Raw genomic sequence first — 21962 nt, forward strand, 5'->3', positions numbered from 1 at the left:
GAAATTATAGAAGAATCTTTAAAACCTGCCAAATATATATTTTAATGGATATATTATATAAGAGTTTAAAAACTTAGGATGTTTATTTATGGGGTAGGAGGGAAGAGTGAGAGTAGAAAACAATATGGATTTGAATTTTATTCATTACCAGTTTATTCTTTAAAAGTATTTAAAACTTAAACCAAATGACAAATTCAACTACTGATCATTCTGGATACAAGTAAATGTTTCATAATCCTTATGTGTTCCTATCTCTTAAAATTCCTCAATCTGAAAAGTTAGACAGGAAGAAAATTTACCACAATCTTAATTATGGTGGTGAGGAAATGGGTGATTTGCTTCTTTATGCTTTTCATAACTTAACATTTCTGGGTTGAACATTTATTACTTATTAAAAGTCAGAAATGGATTTTCTAAGAAAAAAAGTATCAAATATTATAACTAGCAAGTAAAGGCTCTCATATTTTAAATTATGTTGATTATCAGCCATTTTTTAAAATGTGAAACTACCTACCCTCAATTCCAACCCAGTCCATGCAGTTTCTGCACCTTCTAGATAGACATCTATTTCTGATACTGGCATACATAAATTGTAATCAGTTTAACTATACTGCACAATTATGCATGATTAAAGCTCTTTTTAAACAAAGTACCTGCATGCTGAGATTTTGAAGGGAAATACCAAATGATAGTGGATTGTCTCGATTTGTGATCTAAAGAGGAGAGAAAGGAAACTTTACTCAGATTTTTAGTAGCTGGGCAAAATTCAATTTATAGAAAAAGTTTACTTTCCTGGGAAGTATGCTATTTCAAGCATCCAAAATCATTTTAATACTTTCCAGAACCATTGTCATTCCCATACTAGTTAAAATATTAAGTATCAAGGTATTAGTGTTATATAATAATACATCTACATGTTTTTCAGTTTACAAAAAAAAAGCTTATTAAAAAGCAATTGATCCTTACAACAATACTATGAGCAGCCAGTAATTATGTGTTTTAGAGAGAATAGATGATAACTTGAGATCAAACAGTAAGTTAAGTCTAGCTCTACTGATTCCTAGACCAGCACTCTTTCCAGGAGGTGAACAGAGTATCAGCTTAAGTATTTAAAAAACACATAACTGCTAAATTCATAACTCTCACCAAATGTAATTATAAAATAAGGAAGGCTTTTCCTTCTTATCTGATGTTTGAACATTTTAGGAAAGCTTAATGAAAGCACGAAACACTGCAAATTACAACCACAATTATAGATAAAAAAGAGTATGTCATCTTCAGTTCAGTATCCCTCTACTTCCCAGCATCCAACAGGCTGGCCACTACAGAGCAGGTATCAATAAACAGTAAAACATATTTAAATATAAAAACAAATGTAACTTATTAACAATACTTACATCATCTTCATAACGAACATGGATGTTAGAAATTTTCACTTGAAGATTTTTTATGATCTGAGTAATCAATTTTTCTGTAAAAGTGTCCTGTTTCTCCACTTGAGGTTTTTCTACAATTGCAAATATTCATTTTTTTAACTTGAATGAAAAATATATTCTATAAATACCTACATATCAAAATAATGTAAACATTACCTTGCTAAGGAAACAAATCTTTGTAAACAGAATACTAAAAGACTGCTTTCCAAAAGTCTTTCATACCAAAAGACTTCCAATGATGACTAAATGTATAGTTTTCAAAAGTTAGTTTCTTGCCCCATGAAACTAAAGTCAACCATGCAGAATTACTGGCATTAAATTTTATAACTTCTCTCTCTTAACTGTATCTAAGAGTATATACAGATATGGAAAACAACAATGATTATTAGGTCATAATTATAACAGGCTTAAATTAGAAAATGCAGAAACAGTAGCAATGGAATCTCACTTAAAATTGGTGATACCATCATAAGCTGTGTGTGGTTAAGATGTATGAAATAATTGAATTATGCTCCTCCCCCTGATAAGAACAAAATTAGAAGATAAAAGATCCTTTCCCTCTTAATTTTGAACCAAGGATGAAGGAAGTTCATCACTTGTTTCATTCTTTAAAACCAACTTTAACTATCTCAAGTTTCAATACTTTTCAGAGGAACAGAAAGAATAGAGAGTTGAGGCTCCTAAATTTTTTTAATATGCTTTTGATAGGCACTAGTTACCATCTCTTTTAAACCTACTTGAAAATGCCAATAAAACAATCTCCTTTCTTATTTCTAGTCCTGTTGTACCTTATATACCCATTATCTATCTTTTCCTCTAATGATCTACTGGCTCCTAATACAGGAACCAAAGAGGCCTTAGATAAAGGAAAGATGATGGAGATATATGTACATCAAATGTAAGTGTTAGTGAATGACAGGTTAAGTGAATATACTTGAATATAAAAGGATTGTGAAATCCAGTACATAGAAGATAAGCTTTTTGAAGACAGAGCTTTTGATTTTAATATTTGGAACCCACCACTACCTAATCAAGTCCTTCGCTCTATAAATTTTTCAATCATTCAACTAAATGCTAAATCTTCCTTTCCCTATTCACCAGTTGCCTTCTGACTCCCTTATCCAGCTCAGATTCTATAATGTATTATTTCATCAACACTTTAAATGCTTTTGGAAGAAAGAGAAGCATATTCTCTTCAATCATCAACAAACCAGAATAGCTTTTTCAAAGGTGACAGATGACCTCCCAACATACACAAAATGGTTATTTCTTAATCCTCAATTTACCTGCTACCTCAACAGGATCTGATACATACTTTCCTTCCTAAAAACCCTTTGTTCCATGGAATCATAATTTCCCAACTTCCTTCTACCTATCTGACCACTCCTTCTTGATCTTCTTTTTCTCTTTTCCTCCTCCATACATCATAAATGTTGGATTTCCTGAGGGCTTAGTCCTAGGATTGTTTCTCTTCTCATTCTATACTGCAGCTGCAGGAACCTCATCTATATCTTATAGCCTCAACCATCATCCTAATGCTAATAACTCTTAGATGTATGCTGGATAAAGCAGAAAGCGAGATACAGTCACAGAGGTTGGTATATTTCTGTAAACTACATATAGGTCAGTATGGCTGGAACAAATAATAGGGGAGATAAGAGAAGGTGGGGCCAGTAACGAGGCTGGAAAGGCAGACAGGATTTAAATCATAAGAGCTTTAATGTATCTTGCTGAAGACTTTACACTTCTCCCTAGTAATAGTAAGGTATCACTGAGAAATTTTAAGCATGATTAAACACTTATGTTTTAGACCTAAGTATAAATAGGAAGGACTAACATGGTGGACTGCATCTATTTCTCTATTCCTCAGTAAAATTCCACTAATGAAAAAGTAAACAGAAAAAAAAAAATGGATAAATCCCCAAGGCCAAAAGAAAGAGTATAGGTAAGAGAACAGTTAAGAGATACCTACCTTCAAAAACTTAGAAGCTGGAAAACAGATGGCCTTAGCCAATTTAGCAGAGAGGAATTTCAATCCTCAACACTCACAGATGGTGATGCCAATAAAAAAGATGAGCCAAAAAACAGTCTTGGAAAGATTAAAAAACTGGAGTCCTCAGAAAACATAATTGGCAAAGAGGGAACATGGTGGAGGGAAAGGGTGATAATATAAATTTTGTTTAAAGTCTGTATAATGAGCAGTTAGACTTCTAGGTACCTTCCCTCCCCTAGCCCACAGAGCCAAGCAACTATTCCTTTCCCACCCTACTGAGAAGTTAAGCAGTTATTCTGGAGAAAAGGAATTTGACATGCTGCAGACTCTGAAACCATGTACCTAAAGGTCTGGGGAGATTCATCATACCAAAAAGAGACACATTAAGTAAAGAAGTTCTACATAATAAACAATCACACCCACATCCACATACTATTACCAAAGAAATAACAATGCTGTGCCAGAAAATACATGTAATCAAAGTATACTTTTTGGGTTACTAGTAAGCATTTATATGTAACCATGATAACATAAACAATGAATGTTAATCTAACCAAAATGTGATAGAACTGTAGTGGGAAGATGGAAAAATGGGGTTGTGCATTTTTTTTTAAGTATGGGTCTTATATCACTGTCTAACTTTTAAAGTTATGTATTTGAATTCCCTTGGTAAAATAAAAATAATTTTTAAAAGGAAAAACACAACTGGAGGACAGGAGGATGCTGGGGAAAGCAGCAGAGCAGAAAATACCAGGAATCTGTCTTCCCATTTGGACAACAACTAAACAGATAGAATCTACCTTATATAAATATTTTAGAACTCTGGAGTCTACTGAAGGCTTGCAATTTCTGAAGGAAGACTTGGACAGTAAATTGCAGCTAATTTACATCAATTTCAGCTCTTAGGACAGTAGCAGCTATTCATCCCCCATCCTCAGGTCCATGGTAGGCAGCTGTGCACTTATTCCTGGACCAGCTTGCACATAATTTGCTGGAGCCAATAATTCATAAAGGAAATTAGAAAATATATAGAGATGAATGAGAATTAAAACATAACACACCAAAACTTACAGGACCCAACAAAAAAGTATTAGTGTGAAAATTTACAGCTATAAAAAACAAGATCACTTTACAACTTAAACAACTAGAAAAAGGGCAAACTAAACCAAAATAAAATCAATGAAACCAAAAGTTGGTTTCTTGAAAAGGTCAACAAAATTAAAAAATAGCTAGATGGACTAAAAAAAAGACTCAAATTACTAAAATCACAAATGAGAGTCGAACACTACTACCAATACTACAGAAATAAAAAGGACTATAAAGAGTACTATGAACAACTACATGACAACAAATTGTATTAACCACAAGAAATGGACAAATTCCCAGAAACACAAAACCTGCCGCAACAAAACTCACAAAGAAAATCTGAATAAACATACAACTAGTAGAGACTGAATCAGTAATAAAAATCTCCAAATAAAAACCATGGAACTGATAGTTTCACTGGTGAATTCTACCAAACACTTAAAAGAAAACACCATTTCTCTTCAAACTGCCCCCCAAATTGAACAGAATACTTCTAAACTCAATCTATGAGGTTAGAATTAAATCTGATGCCAAAGCCAGACAAAGATACCACAAGAAAATAACAGGTAAATATCCCCAATCAATATTGCTGAAAAGTCCTCAACAAAATACAAGCAAAATTCAATAGCACAGATTATACAGCATGACTCAATACAATTTATTCCTGGAATGGAAGGATGGTTCACTATATGAAAATTAATCAATGTAATACACATAACAGAATGAAGGAAAAAAAAACACTATCATCTTAATTGGTGAAAAAGCATTTGATAAAATTCAACACACTTTCATAATAAAAACACTCAGCAAACTAGGAGTAAAGGAAGCTACCTTAACATAGTAAAGGTCATATACGAAAAACTTACAGCAAATAACATATTCAAAAGTGAAAGTCTGAAAGCTTTTCCTCCAAGATCAGGAAGATGGCAAAGATGTCCACTTTCACCACTTTTATTCAACACAGTACTGAAAATTCCAGCCAGAGTATTTAGGCAAGAAAAAATAAATAAATAAAAGGTATCCAAACTGGAAAGGAAGAAGTAAAATTATGTCTTTTGCAGACAACAGGACCAAAGTATTCCACAAAAATACCTATTAGAATAAACCAATCCAGCAAAGCAGCAGGATACAAAATCAACACACACACATACACACACACACACACACACACACACACACACACACACACACAACTGCAAATCTATTCCCTAACAATGAACAATCTTCAAAGAAAATTACAAAAACAATGCCCTTCAAAATAGCATCAAAAAGACAAAACACCCAGAAATTAAATAATCAAGGAGGTAAAAGACTTGTACAATGAACAACTGAACTACAAAACTCTGCTGAAAGATATTTAAAAAGACATAAATAAATGGTAACACATCCCATGTTCATGGATTGGAAGGCTTATTGTTAACATGTCAATTCTGTCCAAAGCAATCAAATTCAAAGCAATCTCTATAAAAAATCACAATTACATATTTTTCAGAAATAGAAAAATCTATCCTCAAACTCATGGAATCTCAAGGACTCCCAAATAGCCAAAACAATCTTGAAAAGTAGAAACAAAGCTGGAAGACTCATACTTGCTGATTTCAAAACTTATGATGAAACAACAGTAATCAAAACAGTGTGGCACTGGGTTAAAGTCAGGCATACTGAATAGAGAGCCCAGAAATAAACCCTTGCATATATGTTCAAATAATTTTTATAAGGGTTCCAAGACTATTCAATGGAGAAAGGACAGTATTTTTAACAAACGGTTCTGGGTAAATGGATATCTGGATATTCACATGCAAGAGAATAAAGCTGGACAACATCATCTAACAACATTTACAAAAATTAACTAAAAATGGATCAAAGATTTAAGTGTAAGACCTAACACTATAACACTCATAGAAAATGTAGGACAGATGCTGTGTGACAATGGATTTGGCAAAGATTTCTTGCATGAGACACCAAAGGCACAGAAAAAAAAAAGTAGACAAACTGTACTTCATGAGAATTTTAAAATTTTGTGCATCACACTCTCAAGAGTACAGAAACTACCTAGAGAACGAGAGAAAATTTGCCTATACCTAGTAACAGATTAACATTCAGAATACATAAAGAACTTGTACCACTCAACAACAGAAAAACAATCCAGTTAAAAGATGGAAGAAAGACTTAAACAGACATTACTCCACAAAAGATATACAGTCAGTAAGCACCTGAAAAGATGCTGAAGTACTAATCTTTAGGGAAATTCAAATCAATACTATATTAAATACCACTTTATCCCTATATAGGATACTACTTTCCAAAAAGTACCTGTTTGTAAGACTGTGAAGGAACTGGAATCCTTGTTCAATGTAAAATGGTACAAGTCCTTGTGCAGAACAATAAGGCAATTCTTCAAAAATTTAAAAACATAGTAAAAGTATCAGAGGATCCAGCAATTCCACTTCTAGGTATACAACCCAAAGAATTAAAAGTAGTGTCCCAAAAGGATATTTGTACTCCCATGTGCACAGCAGCACATTCGAAACAGCTAAAACCCAGAAGCAACCCAAGTATCCATCGATTGAAGAATAGTTAAGCAAAATGTGGTAAATACATAAAATAGAATACTATTAAGTCTTAAAAAGAAAATTCTGATGGATGTTAACATGGATGAACCTTGAAGACATGATGTTAAATAAGCCAGTCAGAAAAAGGCAAATATGATATGATTCCACTTATCACAAGTACTCAAAATCATAGACAAAGAACGTAGAAATGAGGTTTCCAGGGGTGGGGTGAGGAGAGGAATGGGTGAGTTATTACTTAATGAGCATAAAGTTTCAATTTTACAAGAAGAAAAGATACATAGAGATGGATGGTGGTAATGGTTACACAACATTATACATGTGTTTAATAATACTGAGCTATACATTTAAGAGTGGTGAGGGTGATAAATTTGTTATATGTATACCACAATAAAAATATATTTTAAAAAGGATTGGGGTAGGGATGAATGACTATAGAGGGTCTGAAAGAACTGTGACAGAAAAGAAAAAATAATTATAAGAAGGGTTGTCAGAAATTGTGTTAAATCTCCTTTAATGTTTTTTACCTGTTTGTCAATAGATCTAAAGCTTATTTTTTATTGTATTTTTTATTTTGAAAAATCTATGCATGGAAAAGATAATGAAGCAGTATACATATATTTTTCTTTTAAGATATTTAACTATTAAATGAGTACAGAGGAGCAGAAGATGAACAAGTAAGTAGGTTAGGAAGATGATTTTATGTTTGAAGAGAAGAGAGGCTATAGCATATTTACATGCTAAGGAGAAAGATTCACTAGAGGGGGAATTAGGAGTACAAACAGTAGCTAGTAATAGTGACGTGACCACAGCACAAGTCAAAGAGGATTTCTGCAAGACATCTCTTCCACTTAGAAAAGAGGGGGTTGAAGCAATGGACCATTTGGTCTAAGTCAGACAGGAAAGTTTATGAAGCCAGAGGGTGAGTAAACAGATTTGGGAAAATACAAATATATCAAGGGACTAAGTATTTGAAAATGTGATGAATTGCTATAAGGGGAATAAAAATATACTTGAATAAATTAATTACTACAGTTAAAAAACTAACATTACCCTTATAAACTAGGTATACTATTTGCCCTGAGGTAAATTTCGGTGAGGTAAAATTTCTATAAACATGATGAAACATACAAATCATATTAAAATTCCCCATATAATAAGATTCTCTCATATTTGTTAAGTAATTGCAGTGCCTCCAGAGAAAAATAATATTCAAATATAATTAACATTTAAGTCTTCTCCATTTTTTATTACCATTCTTATTTATGTTTTCTTTACCTTGATCAGCTACTTTTTGTTTTGCTTCTTCTATTCGTTTTAGTTCCTGTTGCTTTGCTTCCAGGAGTTGTTTTTCTTCTTTTAAACAATCATATTTTATTACTAAAGAAAGCATAAAAAGGAAGAATCTTAATTACCTCAAATTTAAATATACTCATTGCAAAAAATATCCTTGAAAATAATCACCAATTCAAAGTCTATAAAAATTTAGAGTAAAAACTAATGTAAGTTTTTACTCCCAAGTACCAAATTAAAATATAAAAATATCATGAAAAACCCCCTAAAGTATTTTAAACAATTATCAAATAAAAAGACTCTTCCATTCACAAAAAGAGTAAATCAAATTATAATGTTTAAAATTTGACTTACTAGAAGAAGGCACTATGAGTAAATAAATGTCTTCCAAGACAGCTTCGACTGGTTGAGTATAAAGGTTTTTCCATGGAATTTTAAGACTGAGATTACCTACATTAAAAAAAAAAAGACAAAAAATATTTATTCAACCTACATTTATGTAAGCCTATTTTCTAATGGCACACATTAGAAGAGATAACAAAGTTGCCTTTGACCTTACAGGCTCACTTTATAGAAATATATTTTACAACCCAAAGCAAGCCTTTCTTGTGATGATTTGAAACTATATGAATTAGTGTTGATGGAAAATCTACTAAAAAAGATATTCTAAAAATTTACAAGTTTTTATGTATGGTGATCTGCACCACATTCTCCTTCCATTATTCATAATCCTTGAGATTATAACTTTGAATTTCCTCAATTCTTACTATAAACCTCTAATAGAAGTATTTTTCTTATACTTTAAAAAGATTATATACATAATGCAAGTATGTATTTTTCATATGTAAATGTTATGTAAGAGTGCATGCATACACAAATTTCTGTGTAATAATCAAGAATAATGTGTAATGTAAGAAAATTCCTAAAAGTAATGAAAATGTTTTACAACAATCCAACAGCAAAGTATTTTAAAAAGCATTAGATTTCTTGAATTAAAAAATACTATGTAAGGGGTTCATTATTCTATTGATTCTAGTTTTGTGTATTCAGGAAATTTCAATAATAAAGAGTTTTAAAGTATTTTTTTTAATTTTTAGAAAGTATGAGTCTCTAGGTTTAGAAATAATTGCCGTGATTGGGGAAGGAAAAGGTAATTAAATACACTACTGTTGCATTAACTGCACAGTAATTCGTGAAGGGAAAAAACTACATAGATTTACATCATTACACAACCCTAAAAATCCATATTTTAAAAACCCCAGATTGAGAGATTTCATCATACAATGTCAATCCAGAGAAAAACAAACTACCCAATTTCTAAAAGAAAGATAACTTTCTAAGTTTTGAAATCAGAGTAGATAGTTACATTTCAAACTTCTGTACAGTAAAAATATAATGAAAAAGAAATGAGGTTAGGAAAAATAACTGTGCAAATTTGACAGTCTATTTAGAAATATATTAGGCATACTGCCTACACATGTAAGACAAAAAAGTAAATGAACAGAACTGTGACAATAGCTTTAAGTAATCAAATAAACATATAAAAATTAGTAATGCAGCATTTTCACCATTAAATCTTTTTTTTCTTCACAGAAATTAGTGTTTTCCTCTCATTATAAAGTGCAGCATATTTTTTTTATTAAAGTATCATTGATATACACTCTTATGAAGGTTTCACAAGAAAAACAATGTGGTTACTATATTCACCCTTATTATGGACTCCCCCCATACCCCATTGCAGTCACTGTCCATCAGTGTAGTAAGATTAAAGTGCAGCCTTTTTATAGAAGATTTGGAAAATTCAGAAAAATGTAAAAAAGGTAATTCTAAAAATCTTCCATATGAAGACAACTACTTTTAAAATATATGTATTTATATTTGATATATATGTAATTCCATATGCTAAGTAAGAAAAACTTTGAAAGATCAATAAGATTAAGAACACCCATGTAATAGCAAGGGGACAGTATGATCCTATAAAACTGATCATACTACTGTACCACTCATTTGGAGCTGTGTACTTCTTTCATTCAACAGACTGTGTTCCTACTAGTTGCCAGGTACTGTGCTAAGTGGTGAAGATACAATTAAAATTAAATCTTCTCAAAACACTTATTGCCTAGTAGAAGAAATAAATAAATAATGATGATATTAAAGAATGACAGGTACCATGATAGAAGTAGGCAAGTAGCCTCAGAAACTAGGTTTCTGGTTCATCCCTAGCTACACTGACTAGATGATCCAGACCCTACACTTCACACTACACATACCCATGCAATCAGAGTACAGCAATGACAACTAGTCAGAATCCTAGGAAACTGACATGATTATGCTGTTTATTAGATTTGACACTTTGGCTCTCATTTTTAACACCTAATAAGATGTATAACTTCATAGGTATTGGACAAGGAATGTATGAACCACGCAGTATTTTTAAGTTATACAACTGAGCCCTAACTAGATGAAAACACATGATTATTTTCAATTAATGCTCAGAAACGTTACCATATTAAAGAGATACTAGGCATATTATGCAGGTCCAGCAAACAGGACATTCAAATAAAAATAGCTTACCTATATGACCAACTTTAATTTTAAATGGGACATCCAGTTGACTCTAAAAAAATATATGTAAAATATTAGTACATACATAGTTCAACAAAAGAATAACAACGTTGTTCTTCCCAAAATTACTTAAGGGGTTTAAGTTAACATATACCTTCTCTTTTTCCTCAACATTCATTTAAATTATAGATATACAATTGCAATAGTATTCTCTACTTCATAAAATTCAGGGAGACTGATTTGAAATAAATAAGAAAATGGTTCAGTAGTAATACTGACCATATAAGTTACCTATACCAGGACTACTTTTATATTGCTTGGGGGTAATAAAGTGGGAAATTCCACTGTCAATTTGTGCTTGTAAGGAGATTAAAATGCCATTTTGCAAAAATATCCTCAAAAAATTCCTCCTCATTCAGTGTGGGAAAGGACCATCTTTCCAATAAATGGTGCTTGTGAAACTGGATATCCTCATGCAAAAGAATGAAGTTGTACCCTTAACTCAAACTGGACCAAAGAACTAAACCTAAGAACTAAAACTAGAAAGCCCTTAGAAGAAAACGTAAGGTAAAATCTTCTTGATATTAGATTTAGCAGTGATGTCTTGCATACCACATCAAAGGCACAGGCAACAAAAGAAAAAAAACAGATGAATTCAATTTTATCAAAATTAAAAACTATTATTTATCAAAGGACACTACTAACAGAAGCATAAGATAACCCTTTATGGGAGGAAGTATTTGCAAATCATAGATCTGGATAAGGGGAAATATTGGGAGTATATTAAGAACTATAACTGTGATACACTGAATTACAAGAAATACATATTTCCCAGGTGTATTTGGTCTTCATCTATAGTTATTGAAAACACCGCAGAGTCTTAAAGGTGAAATAGGTGTTTTGTCATGTTAATGAAGACTTTTGGACCCTCAGCCCACCTCAGTCAAAGGCCAATAATTTAGTCAATCATGACTATGCAACGAAGCCCTCACAAAATCCCCTGAGAAGAGCTTTTTGCTCTTTGTCTCTCGCTGTCTGCTCTGCCTGCTCTGCTTGGTTGGATCTTGGTTATTGGTTGGAGAGAGCTTCTATGCTTGGAGAATCAGAATGCCTCCACATGCCACGGAGTCAAGGCCCCAACCTCTGCAAGGATAAAAGCTCTTTATTTGGGACCTTGCCCTTTGTCTCTCTTCATCTGGCCGTTAACTTGTATCCTTTATGGTACCCTTTATTAAACTAGTAAACAGTAAGTTTTCCTGAATTCTGTGAGCCACTCTAGCAAATTAATCGAACTTAAGGAGGAGGTCATAGGAACTTCCGATCTGTAGCCGGTAGGTCTGAAACACAAGTAACTGCCTGGGGTTTGGAACAAGTGTCTGGAGTAGGGGCTGGAGGGCAGTCCTGTAGGATAGAGCCCTTAACCTGGGAATCTGGTGCTGTCTCCAGGCAGATACCATCAAAATTGAACTGAGTTCTCCAACACCCTGTTGGTGTTCCAGAATTGCGTGGTATAAATACGTATGGGAAGAGCCCCTCCCACATATTTACACACATTGGAATCGGGTCTGGGTACCCAAATGAAGTTATACTATTACTGCTGTGTATAATATAGTTACTGTTATACAAATATGTAGGAAAAAAATATACCCTCTCATTTGGTGTCAAATATGACAACTCAACCAAAAAAAAAAAAAAACTCAATAAAAAATCAGCAATGGTTTTCAAATAAACATTCTCCAAAGAAGATACACAAATGGCCAATAAGCACATGAAGAGGTTCAATCTCCTCAGTCATTCGAAAAATGCTAAGAAAAAACAAAATGAGATATTACTTTATATTCATTAGAATGGCTATTATTTAAAATAACGTATAAATGTTAGCATGTATGTGGAGAAATTGGAATCTTCATACACTACTGATGGGAATATAAAATGGCTCAATTGTTATGGAAAACAGTGGGGCAATTCCTGAAAAGGCTAAAGACAAAATTTACCATGAATGCTAGCAATTCTAATCCTAGCTATTTACCCACAGGAACTGAAAGCAGGGACTCAGGTATGTGTATGCCAATGTTCACAGGAGCATTATTCATAAGAGTCAAGAGACAAACAACCCAACCATCCATCAACAGATAAATGGATAAACAAAATGTGGCATACACATACAGGGCAGTATTATTTAGTCATAAAAAGGCGTGGTGTTCTGATACATGCTACATGGATGAACCCTGAAGGAATTATGCTAAGTAAGCCAGACATAAAATGACAATCATAGCAGGATCCCACTTTTATGAACTACTGAATAGGCAAATTTAAAGATAGAAAGTAGATTAGAGGTTAGCAGGGCCTACAGGGAAAGGGAATATGGAGTTATTTCTTAATTATTACAGGATTCCCTCTGGCATAATGAAAAGTTTTAAAAATAGGTATTGGCTGATGGTTGTACAGTATTGTGAATGTAACTAATGCCACTGAATTCTACAATAAAAAATGGTTAAAACAGTATAAACAAAAAACTTGACGATTACAGATATAAGTTAACCACTTAAAATAAAACCATACAATAAATATCAAAAATATTTTTTAAATGGAAAAAAATTACACTGTCAGTTTGTGCTTTTAAAGAGATTAAAAAGTCCATTTTTCAAAATTCACATTTTCTAAAAATTTCACAACATTCTTCAAACTTGAATCATTTAAGGTAACAAAGTAAATCAGGAGTAAGTCCATATATCTAAATTTACTAACATTACTAGTTTTATACAGGTCAAAACCTACCAAGGCATTTTCTTTAATTTCAAGATTCTTCAGGGCCACAGCTCCTAAAAAAGATTATTTTAAAAAGAAATTGAAATAAATATTTTGATTTTAAAAAGTTAGGTATTCCTCATTCCTAAGCAACATATTAAGGAAAAAGAGTTATAATGTATACAACAGAAAACCAACTATGATCTAATTAGCTCACCTTCATTCTTCAACTTAGTCTACAGTTGTATGTTTGACTAAAACATAATTTACTGTAAGTTCTGCAGCTGTAGCTCAATGTTAGCATATGCAAACATTTTAATCAGAAATATACACATAATATGAACGTAGAAAGGTAGCATGGTAAAAGAATATGCTAAAAAAATGAATTGTATTTAAGTATACTTGCAATGAACTGGAAATTTTTTTATTAAGGCATCATTGATATATAAGCTTATGAAGGCTTCACATGAGCAACACTAAGGTTACTACATTCACCCAAATTATCAAGTCCCCCACACACACCCCACTGCAGTCACTGTCCATCAGTGTAGTAAGATGCTATGGAGTCACTACTTGTCTTCTCTGTGCTTTACTGCCTTACCCATGAACCCACCTACATTATGTATATTAATCAAAATGCTATTTAATCCCCTTCTTCCTCCCTCTCCACCCACCATCCCCACACCCTTCCCATTGGTAACTGCTAGTCTCTTCTTGGAGTCTGTGAGTCTACTACTGTTTTGTTGCTTCAGTTTTGCTTTTTTTTTGTACTCCACAAATGAGGGAAATCGTCTGGTACTTGTCTTTCTCCACCTGGCTTATTTCACTGAGCATAATACCCTCTAGCTCCATCCATGTTGTTGCAAATGGTAGGATTTGTTTTCTTCTTATGGCTGAATAATATTCCATTGTGTATATGTCCCACATCTTCTTTATCCATTCATCTACTGATGGACACTTAGGTTGCCTCCGTATCTTGGCTATTGTAAATAGTGCTGCAGCAAACATAGGAGTGCACATGTCTTTTTGAATCTGGGATCTTGTTTTCTTCAGGTAAATTCCTAGGAGTGGAATTACTGGGTCAAAGGGCATTTCTACTTTTAGTATTTTGAGGAACCTCCATATTGCTTTCCACAATGGTTGAACTAATTTACATTCCCACCAGCAGTATAGGAGGTTCCCCTTTCTCTGCATCCTTGCCAGCATTTGTTGTTCCTTGTCTTTTTGATGTTGACTATCCTAACTGGTGTGAGGTGATACCTCATTGTGGTTTTAATTTGCATTTCCCTGATAATTAGCAATGTGGAGCATCTTTGCATGTGCCTGTTGGCCATCTCAATTTCTTCTTTAGAGAAGTGTCTATTCCTCTGCCCATTTTTTATCAGGTTATTTGCTTTTTGGGTGTTGAGACATGTGAGTTATTTATATATTTTGGATGATAACCCCATCAGATATGTCATTTATGAATATATTCTCCCATAGTGTAGGATGCCTTTTTGTTCTGTTGATGGTGTCTTTTGCTGTACAGAAGCTTTTTACTTTGATGTAGTCCCCACTTGTTCATTTTTGCTTTGTTTCCCTGGCCCAAGGAGATGTGTTCAGGAAAAAGTTGCTCGTGTTTATATTCAAGACATTTTCGCCTATGTTTTCTTCTAAAAGTTTTATGGTTTCATGATTTACATTCAGGTCTTTGATCCATTTCGAGTTTACTTTTGTGTGTGGAGTTAGACAATAATCCAGTTTCATTCTCTTAGATTGAGCTGTCCAATTTTGCCAACACCAGTTGTTGAGAGGCTGTCATTTCTCCACTGTATATCCATGGCACCTTTATCATATATTAATTGGCCATATATGTTTGGGTTTATATCTGGACTCTCTATATTGTGTTCCATTGGTCTATGGGTCTGTTCTTGTGCCAGTACCATATTATCTTGATTACTATGGCTTTGTAGTAGAGCTTGAAGTTTGGGAGCATAATGTCCCCAGCTTTATTCTCCTCACGACTGCTTTGGCTATTCAGGCTCTTTCATGGTTCCATATCAATTTCAGAACAACTGGACATTTTTAAACCTCAAATTTGAAAGCTTAAAGATATGTAAATATAAATTTCCCAAACTGAAATGCAGAGAGAAAAATGCAAGAAGAAAATAATGGAACAGAATGTCCAAAAACTGTAGGACAACTGTAAAAGCTGTACTGTGTAATAAGAATACTAAAAGGAAAAAAGGAGCAAGAAGCAAGAAAAACAAAGAGTTTGAAAAATAATAGCTGCAAATGTCCAAAATTAATGATAAAAGTAACAAACAGATCCAGGAAGTTCAGAGAACAAGGAATAGGAAAGTACCAAAAAAATCTACACCTACACATATAACCAAACTGCAGAAAATCAAAGATGAAAGCTTGTATAAATCTCACAGAAATCCCACTTCTAGGTATATATCCAAAGATAAGGAAAACAAGTGCTAAAAAGGTATGTGCACTCCCATGTTTACTGCAGCGTAATTCCCAATAGCTGAGATATGGAAATGAAAGTGTCCAGCAACAGAAGAATCGATAAAGATGTGCTCCATATACATTAGAATATTATTCAGCCATAAGAAAGAAATCCTGCTACTTGCAACAACACGGACAGACTTTGAGGGCATTATGCTTACTGAGATCAGCCTGAGAGAAAGACAAATAATGTAGGTATCACTTATATGTAGAATTTTAAAAAGCCAAACTCATGGAAACAGAGAATAGAATGGTGGCTACAAGGGACTGGAATATGGGGGAACTGGGGAACTGGTAAAGGGTACAAACTTGCAACTAGGAGATGAATAAGTTCTAGAGATCTAACACCCAACACTGTGATTAGAGTCAACAATACTCTACTGTATACTTCAAAACTGCTAAGAAACTAGAGCCTAAATGTTCTCACCACAAAAAAGGAAAGCTAGTTAGGTGATTAAATAAAGGTGTTAATTTAAGCTAAAGTGGCAATCATACTGCAATATATAAATGTATCAAATTTCAACATGTTACACACCTTAAAATTATACAATGTTATGTGTAAGTTAAATCAACAACAAAGAAAAAACTCTTGAAAAAAAGCAGAGAAAAACACACACCAACACAAGTACAAAGAATAAATGAATTGAAAAATTTACTAGAGAAAAGCAAGAGCAGGCTGGAGCAGGCAAAAAAAAAAATCAGTAAACTTGAAGACAGGTGTCTCGCCAATGGGTTTCAGCTCTGGACAAGTTCACTATAGATTCAATAAGACCAAAGAAATGACAGTGGAATGTTCTTGGGGTGAAAGGGTTTATACCCAACTTTATTTCCACAAATGCAGGTCAATCACTTGAATCCTGTTCACTCAGAGTGAGTCTGTATGCAGTAGGCTGGCCTCTGCCTCTGGGCCTCTCTACCGCCACAGCCATCTCAGTCTGTCCTCAGCGCTGCCACCACTCCAGTCTCTCCTCTCCTGCAGCCTTGCAGCCATGATGCCCCTCTGTCACCCAGAGTACTGGGCAGAGCTCCTTATATAGAGTAAATAAGAACATATTGCCCACATGTGTGTGGTGAGCTAGCCAACCAGGGCCAGGTGAAATCCTGGCCATAGGAACCTTCACTTTATCCACAACAGGTTACTTAAAAATATAGAGTGAGGGGGGGCTCTCTTGTCCCCTCCTGGCGTGAGCCAGGAGCTCTCTCCTCTCACTTTATTTCTAAATAAAAGCCTGTACCTTGCTCTCCTACTATATACACACACACACACACACACACACACAAAGGTCAAAAAGAAAAAGGAAAGAAAACTGAACACAGCCTAAAGGACTTATAGGACATCATTAAGTGGATCAATATATGCATAGATGGGGATCCTAAAAGGAGTGAAGATAAAGGGGCAGAGAGTTTATCATAAGAAATAATAGCCAAAAAGTTCTCAAATTTGAGGAAAGACATGGATATATGAATCCAAGAATCTCTACCAAGAAGCATGATAAGCAAAGAGAGAGAATATTAAAGGCAGCAAGAGAAATGCAACTTGACATATACACTGGATCCTCAGAAAGATCATCAGTAGATTTCTCAGCAGAAACCTTACAAACCAGAAACAGAGAAAAGTATATTTAAAGTGTTTAAAGGAAAAAAAAAAACAGTAAAGGAAGGACATTTTACCTAGCAAAATATACCTACTCCAAAAATAAGGGAACAATTAGGTTATTCTCAGATAAAGAAAAGCTGAGGGAGTTCATTATCAGAAGATCTACCTTACAAGATATTTTAGAGGGAGTCCCTCAAGTTGGAAATAATTACACTATAAGTAACAAAGCCATATAAAACAGAAAAGAACAACAAATGAGGCCCAAAGTCAGTAGAAGGAGGGACATAATAAAGGCAGTAAAGGCAAATACATGTGCAAATATAAAAACTAGTATTATTGTAATTTTCCTTAGTAAGTCCACTTTTTGTTCTTTTACAGATTTAAAAGACAAAAGAATAAAAAATTACAAGCCCATTGCAATAGGTACATAATATATGAAGATGTCTCAATGGCCAAATAAAAACAGAGATCAAGCAATATATGGAGACAAATGAAAACAATAATTCAACACCACAAAATCTGTGGGATGCAGTGAAGGCCATGCTAAGAGGAAAGTATATTGCAATACAGGCCTACCTCAGAAAAGAAGAACAATCCCATATAAGCAGTCTAAACTCACAATTAATGGAACTAGAAAAAGAACAACAAATGAGGCCCAAAGTCAGTAGAAGGAGGGACATAATAAAGATTAGAGCAGAAATAAATAAAATCGAGAACAATAAAACAATAGAAAGAATCAATGAAAGCAAGAGCTGGTTCTTCAAGAAAATAAATAAAACAGATAAACCCCTAGCCAGATTTATCAAGAAAAAAAGAGAGTCTACACACATAAACAAAATCAGAAATGAGAAAGGAAAAATCACTACGGACACCACAAAAATACAAAGAATTATTAGAGAATACTATGAAAAATTGTATGCTAACAAACTGGATAACCTAGAAGAAATGGACAACTTTCTAGAAAAATACAACCTTCCGAGGCTGACCAAGGAAGAAACAGAAAATCTGAACAGACCAATTACCAGCAATGAAGTTGAACAGGTAACCAAAAAACTACCTAAGAACAAAATCCCTGGACCAGATGGCTTCACTGCTGAATTTTATCAAACATTTAGGGAAGACCTAATACCCATCCTCCTTAAAGTTTTCCAAATAGTAGAAGAAGACGGAGTACTTCCAAACACATTCCATGAGGCCGGCATCACTCTAATACCAAAACCAGGCAAAGACACCACAAAAAAAGAAAATTACAGACCAATATCCCTGATGAACATGGATGTAAAAATACTCAACAAAATATTAGCAAGCTGAATTAAAAAATACATCAAAAAGATCATCCATCATGATCAAGTAGGATTTATTCCAGGGATGCAAGAATGGTACAACATTCGAAAATACATCAACATCATCCACCACATCAACAAAAAGAAGGACAAAAACCACATGATCATCTCTACAGATGCTGAAAAAGCATATGACAAAATTCAACATCCATTCATGATAAAAACTCTCAACAAAATGGGTAGAGAGGGCAATACCTCAACATAATAAAGGCCATATATGACAATCCCATGGCCAACATTATATTAACAGTGAGAAGCTGAAAGCTTTTCCTTTAAGATCGGGAACAAGACAAGGATGCCCACTTTCCCCATTTTTATTCCACACAGTACTGGAGGTCCTAGCCACAGCAATCAGACAACACAAAGAAATAAAAGGCATCCAGATTGGCAAGGAAGAAGTTAAACTGTCCCTGTTTGCAGATGACATGATATTGTACATAAAAAACCCTAAAGAATCCACTCCAAAACTACTAGATCTAATATCTGAATTCAGCAAAGTTGCAGGACACAAAATTAATACACAGAAACCTGTGGCATTCCTATACACTAACGATGAACTAGCAGAGAGAGAAATCAGGAAAACAACTCCATTCACAATTGCATCAAAAAGAATAAAATACCTAGGAATAAACCTAACCAAGGAAGTGAAAGACCTATACCCTGAAAACTACAAGAAACTCTTAAGAGAAGTTAAAGAAGATACCAATAAATGGAAACACATCCTGTGCTCATGGATAGGAAGAATTAATATTGCCAAAATGGCCATCCTGCCTAAAGCACTCTATAGATTCAATGCAATTCCTATCAAAATACCAACAGCATCCTTCAACGGTACTAAGAACAAGAGAAAATCATTCTAAAATTCATATGGAACCACAAAAGACCTCCAATAGCCAAAGCAATTCTGAGAAGGAAGAAAAAAGCTGGGGACATTACACTCCCCAACTTCAAGCTCTACTACAAAGCCACAGTAATCAAGACAATTTGGTACTGGGACAAAAACAGACCCAGAGACCAATGAAACAGGCTAGAGAGTCGTGACATAAGCCCAACCATCTATGGTCAATTAATGTACATTAAAGGAGCAATGAATATACAATGGGGAAATGACAGTCTCTTCAACAGCTGCTGTTGGCAAAACTGGACAGCTACATGAAAGAGAATGAAAGTGGATTATTGTTTAACCCCATACACAAAAGTAAACTCGAAATGGATTAAAGACTTGAATGTAAGTCATGAAACCATAAAACCCTTAGAAGACAACATAGGCAAACATCTCTTGAATATAAGCATGAGCAACTTCTTCCCGAACGCATCTCCTCGAGCAAGGGAAACAAAAGCAAAAATGAACTCATAGGACTACATCAAACTAAAAAGTTTCTGTACGACAAAGGACACCATCAACAAAACTAAAAGGCATCCTACAGTATGGGAGAATATATTTGTAAATGACATTTCTGACAAGGGGTTAACATCCAAAATATATAAAGAACTTACACGCCTCAACACCCAAAAAGCAAATAACCTGATTAACAAATGGGCAGAGGATATGAAGAGACAGTTCTTCAAAGAAGAAATTGAGATGGCCAACAGACACATGAAAATATGCTCCACATCACTAATCATTAGGGAAATGCAAATAAAAACCACAATGACATATCACCGCACACCAGTAAGGATGGCCAGCATCGAAAAGACTAAGAACAACAACTGCTGGGGAAGATGCAGAGGAAGGGGCACCCTCCTACACTGCTGGTGTGAATGTAAGCTAGTTCAACCATTATGGAAAGCAATATGGAGGTTCCTCAAAAAACAAAAATAGAAATACCATTTGACCCAGGAATCCCACTACTTAGAATTTACCCAAAGAATACAAGTTCTCAGATTCAAAAAGACATATGCATCCCTATGTTTATCGCAGCACTTTTTCCAATAGCCAAGATATGGAAGCAACCTTAGTGTACGTCAATAGATGAATGGATAAAGAAGATGTGGCACATATACACGATGAAATAGTATTCGGCCATAAGAAAGAAAATAATTCTACCATTTGCAACAACATGGATGGAGCTGGAGGGCATTATGCTCAGTGAAATAAGTGAGGCAGGGAAAGACAAATGCCAAATGATTTTCATTTGTGGAGTATAACAACATAGCAAAACTGAAGGAACAAAATAGCAGCAGACTCAGAGACTCCAAGAATGAACTAGTGGTTACCAAAGGGGAGGGGTGTGGGAGGGCAGGTGGGGAGGAAGGGAGAAGGGGATTGAGGGGTATTATGTTTAGTACACATGGTGTGGGGTATCACGGGGGAGAACAGTGTAGCACAGAGAAGGCACATAGTGGATCTGTGGCATCTTGCTGCATGGATACACAGTGACTGCATTTGGGTATGGGTGGGGACTTGATAATATGGGTAAATGTAACCACATTGTTTTTTCATTGTGCAACCTTCATAAGAGTGTATATCAATCATACCTTAATAAACAAACAAACAAACAAATAAATAAATAAATATAAAGATGTCATTTGCTACAGCAATAGTAAAGTTGGGAAGGTGGGCTGTAAAGGAGTAAAGTTACTGTATGTGACTGAAGTTAAGTTGGTATCAGTTTGAAATATATTACAGCATTGAGATATATGTAATCCCCTGTGGAACCACAAAGAAAATATTAGTAGAATATACACAAAAGGAAAAAAGGAATCAAAATGTGTCAGCACAAAAAAATTGACTCAATACAAATGAAAGCAATGAAGAAAGACAAAGACAAAAAGTTGTAAGACAAACAGAAAATTAACAAAATGACAATAGTAAGTCCTTCCCTATCAGTAATTACT

General features: G+C 34.2%; 1 protein-coding gene across 5 annotated transcripts in view; it reads right to left on the minus strand.

Annotated features, from left to right (window-relative positions):
• The window catches only part of VPS13A (vacuolar protein sorting 13 homolog A), a 236372-nt gene that overhangs the window by 192103 nt on the left and 22307 nt on the right, over positions 1-21962 (minus strand). For 3 of the 5 annotated variants that reach the window (XM_036893494.2, XM_036893495.2, XM_036893496.2), the window contains exons 2-7: positions 13722-13765; positions 10953-10995; positions 8733-8828; positions 8364-8465; positions 1398-1507; positions 654-713 (exon numbers count right to left, since the gene is read on the minus strand). In XM_036893494.2, the coding sequence (XP_036749389.2) occupies positions 654-713; positions 1398-1507; positions 8364-8465; positions 8733-8828; positions 10953-10995; positions 13722-13765 (455 nt within the window). Of the gene's footprint in view, positions 1-653; positions 714-1397; positions 1508-8363; positions 8466-8732; positions 8829-10952; positions 10996-12590; positions 12749-13721; positions 13766-21962 lie in introns of those variants that run through there. The other 2 variants (XM_057498558.1, XM_036893497.2) reach the window with 2 other exon arrangements.

This window comes from Manis pentadactyla, chromosome 3, assembly GCF_030020395.1.
Source record: "Manis pentadactyla isolate mManPen7 chromosome 3, mManPen7.hap1, whole genome shotgun sequence".
NCBI lineage: Eukaryota > Metazoa > Chordata > Mammalia > Pholidota > Manidae > Manis > Manis pentadactyla.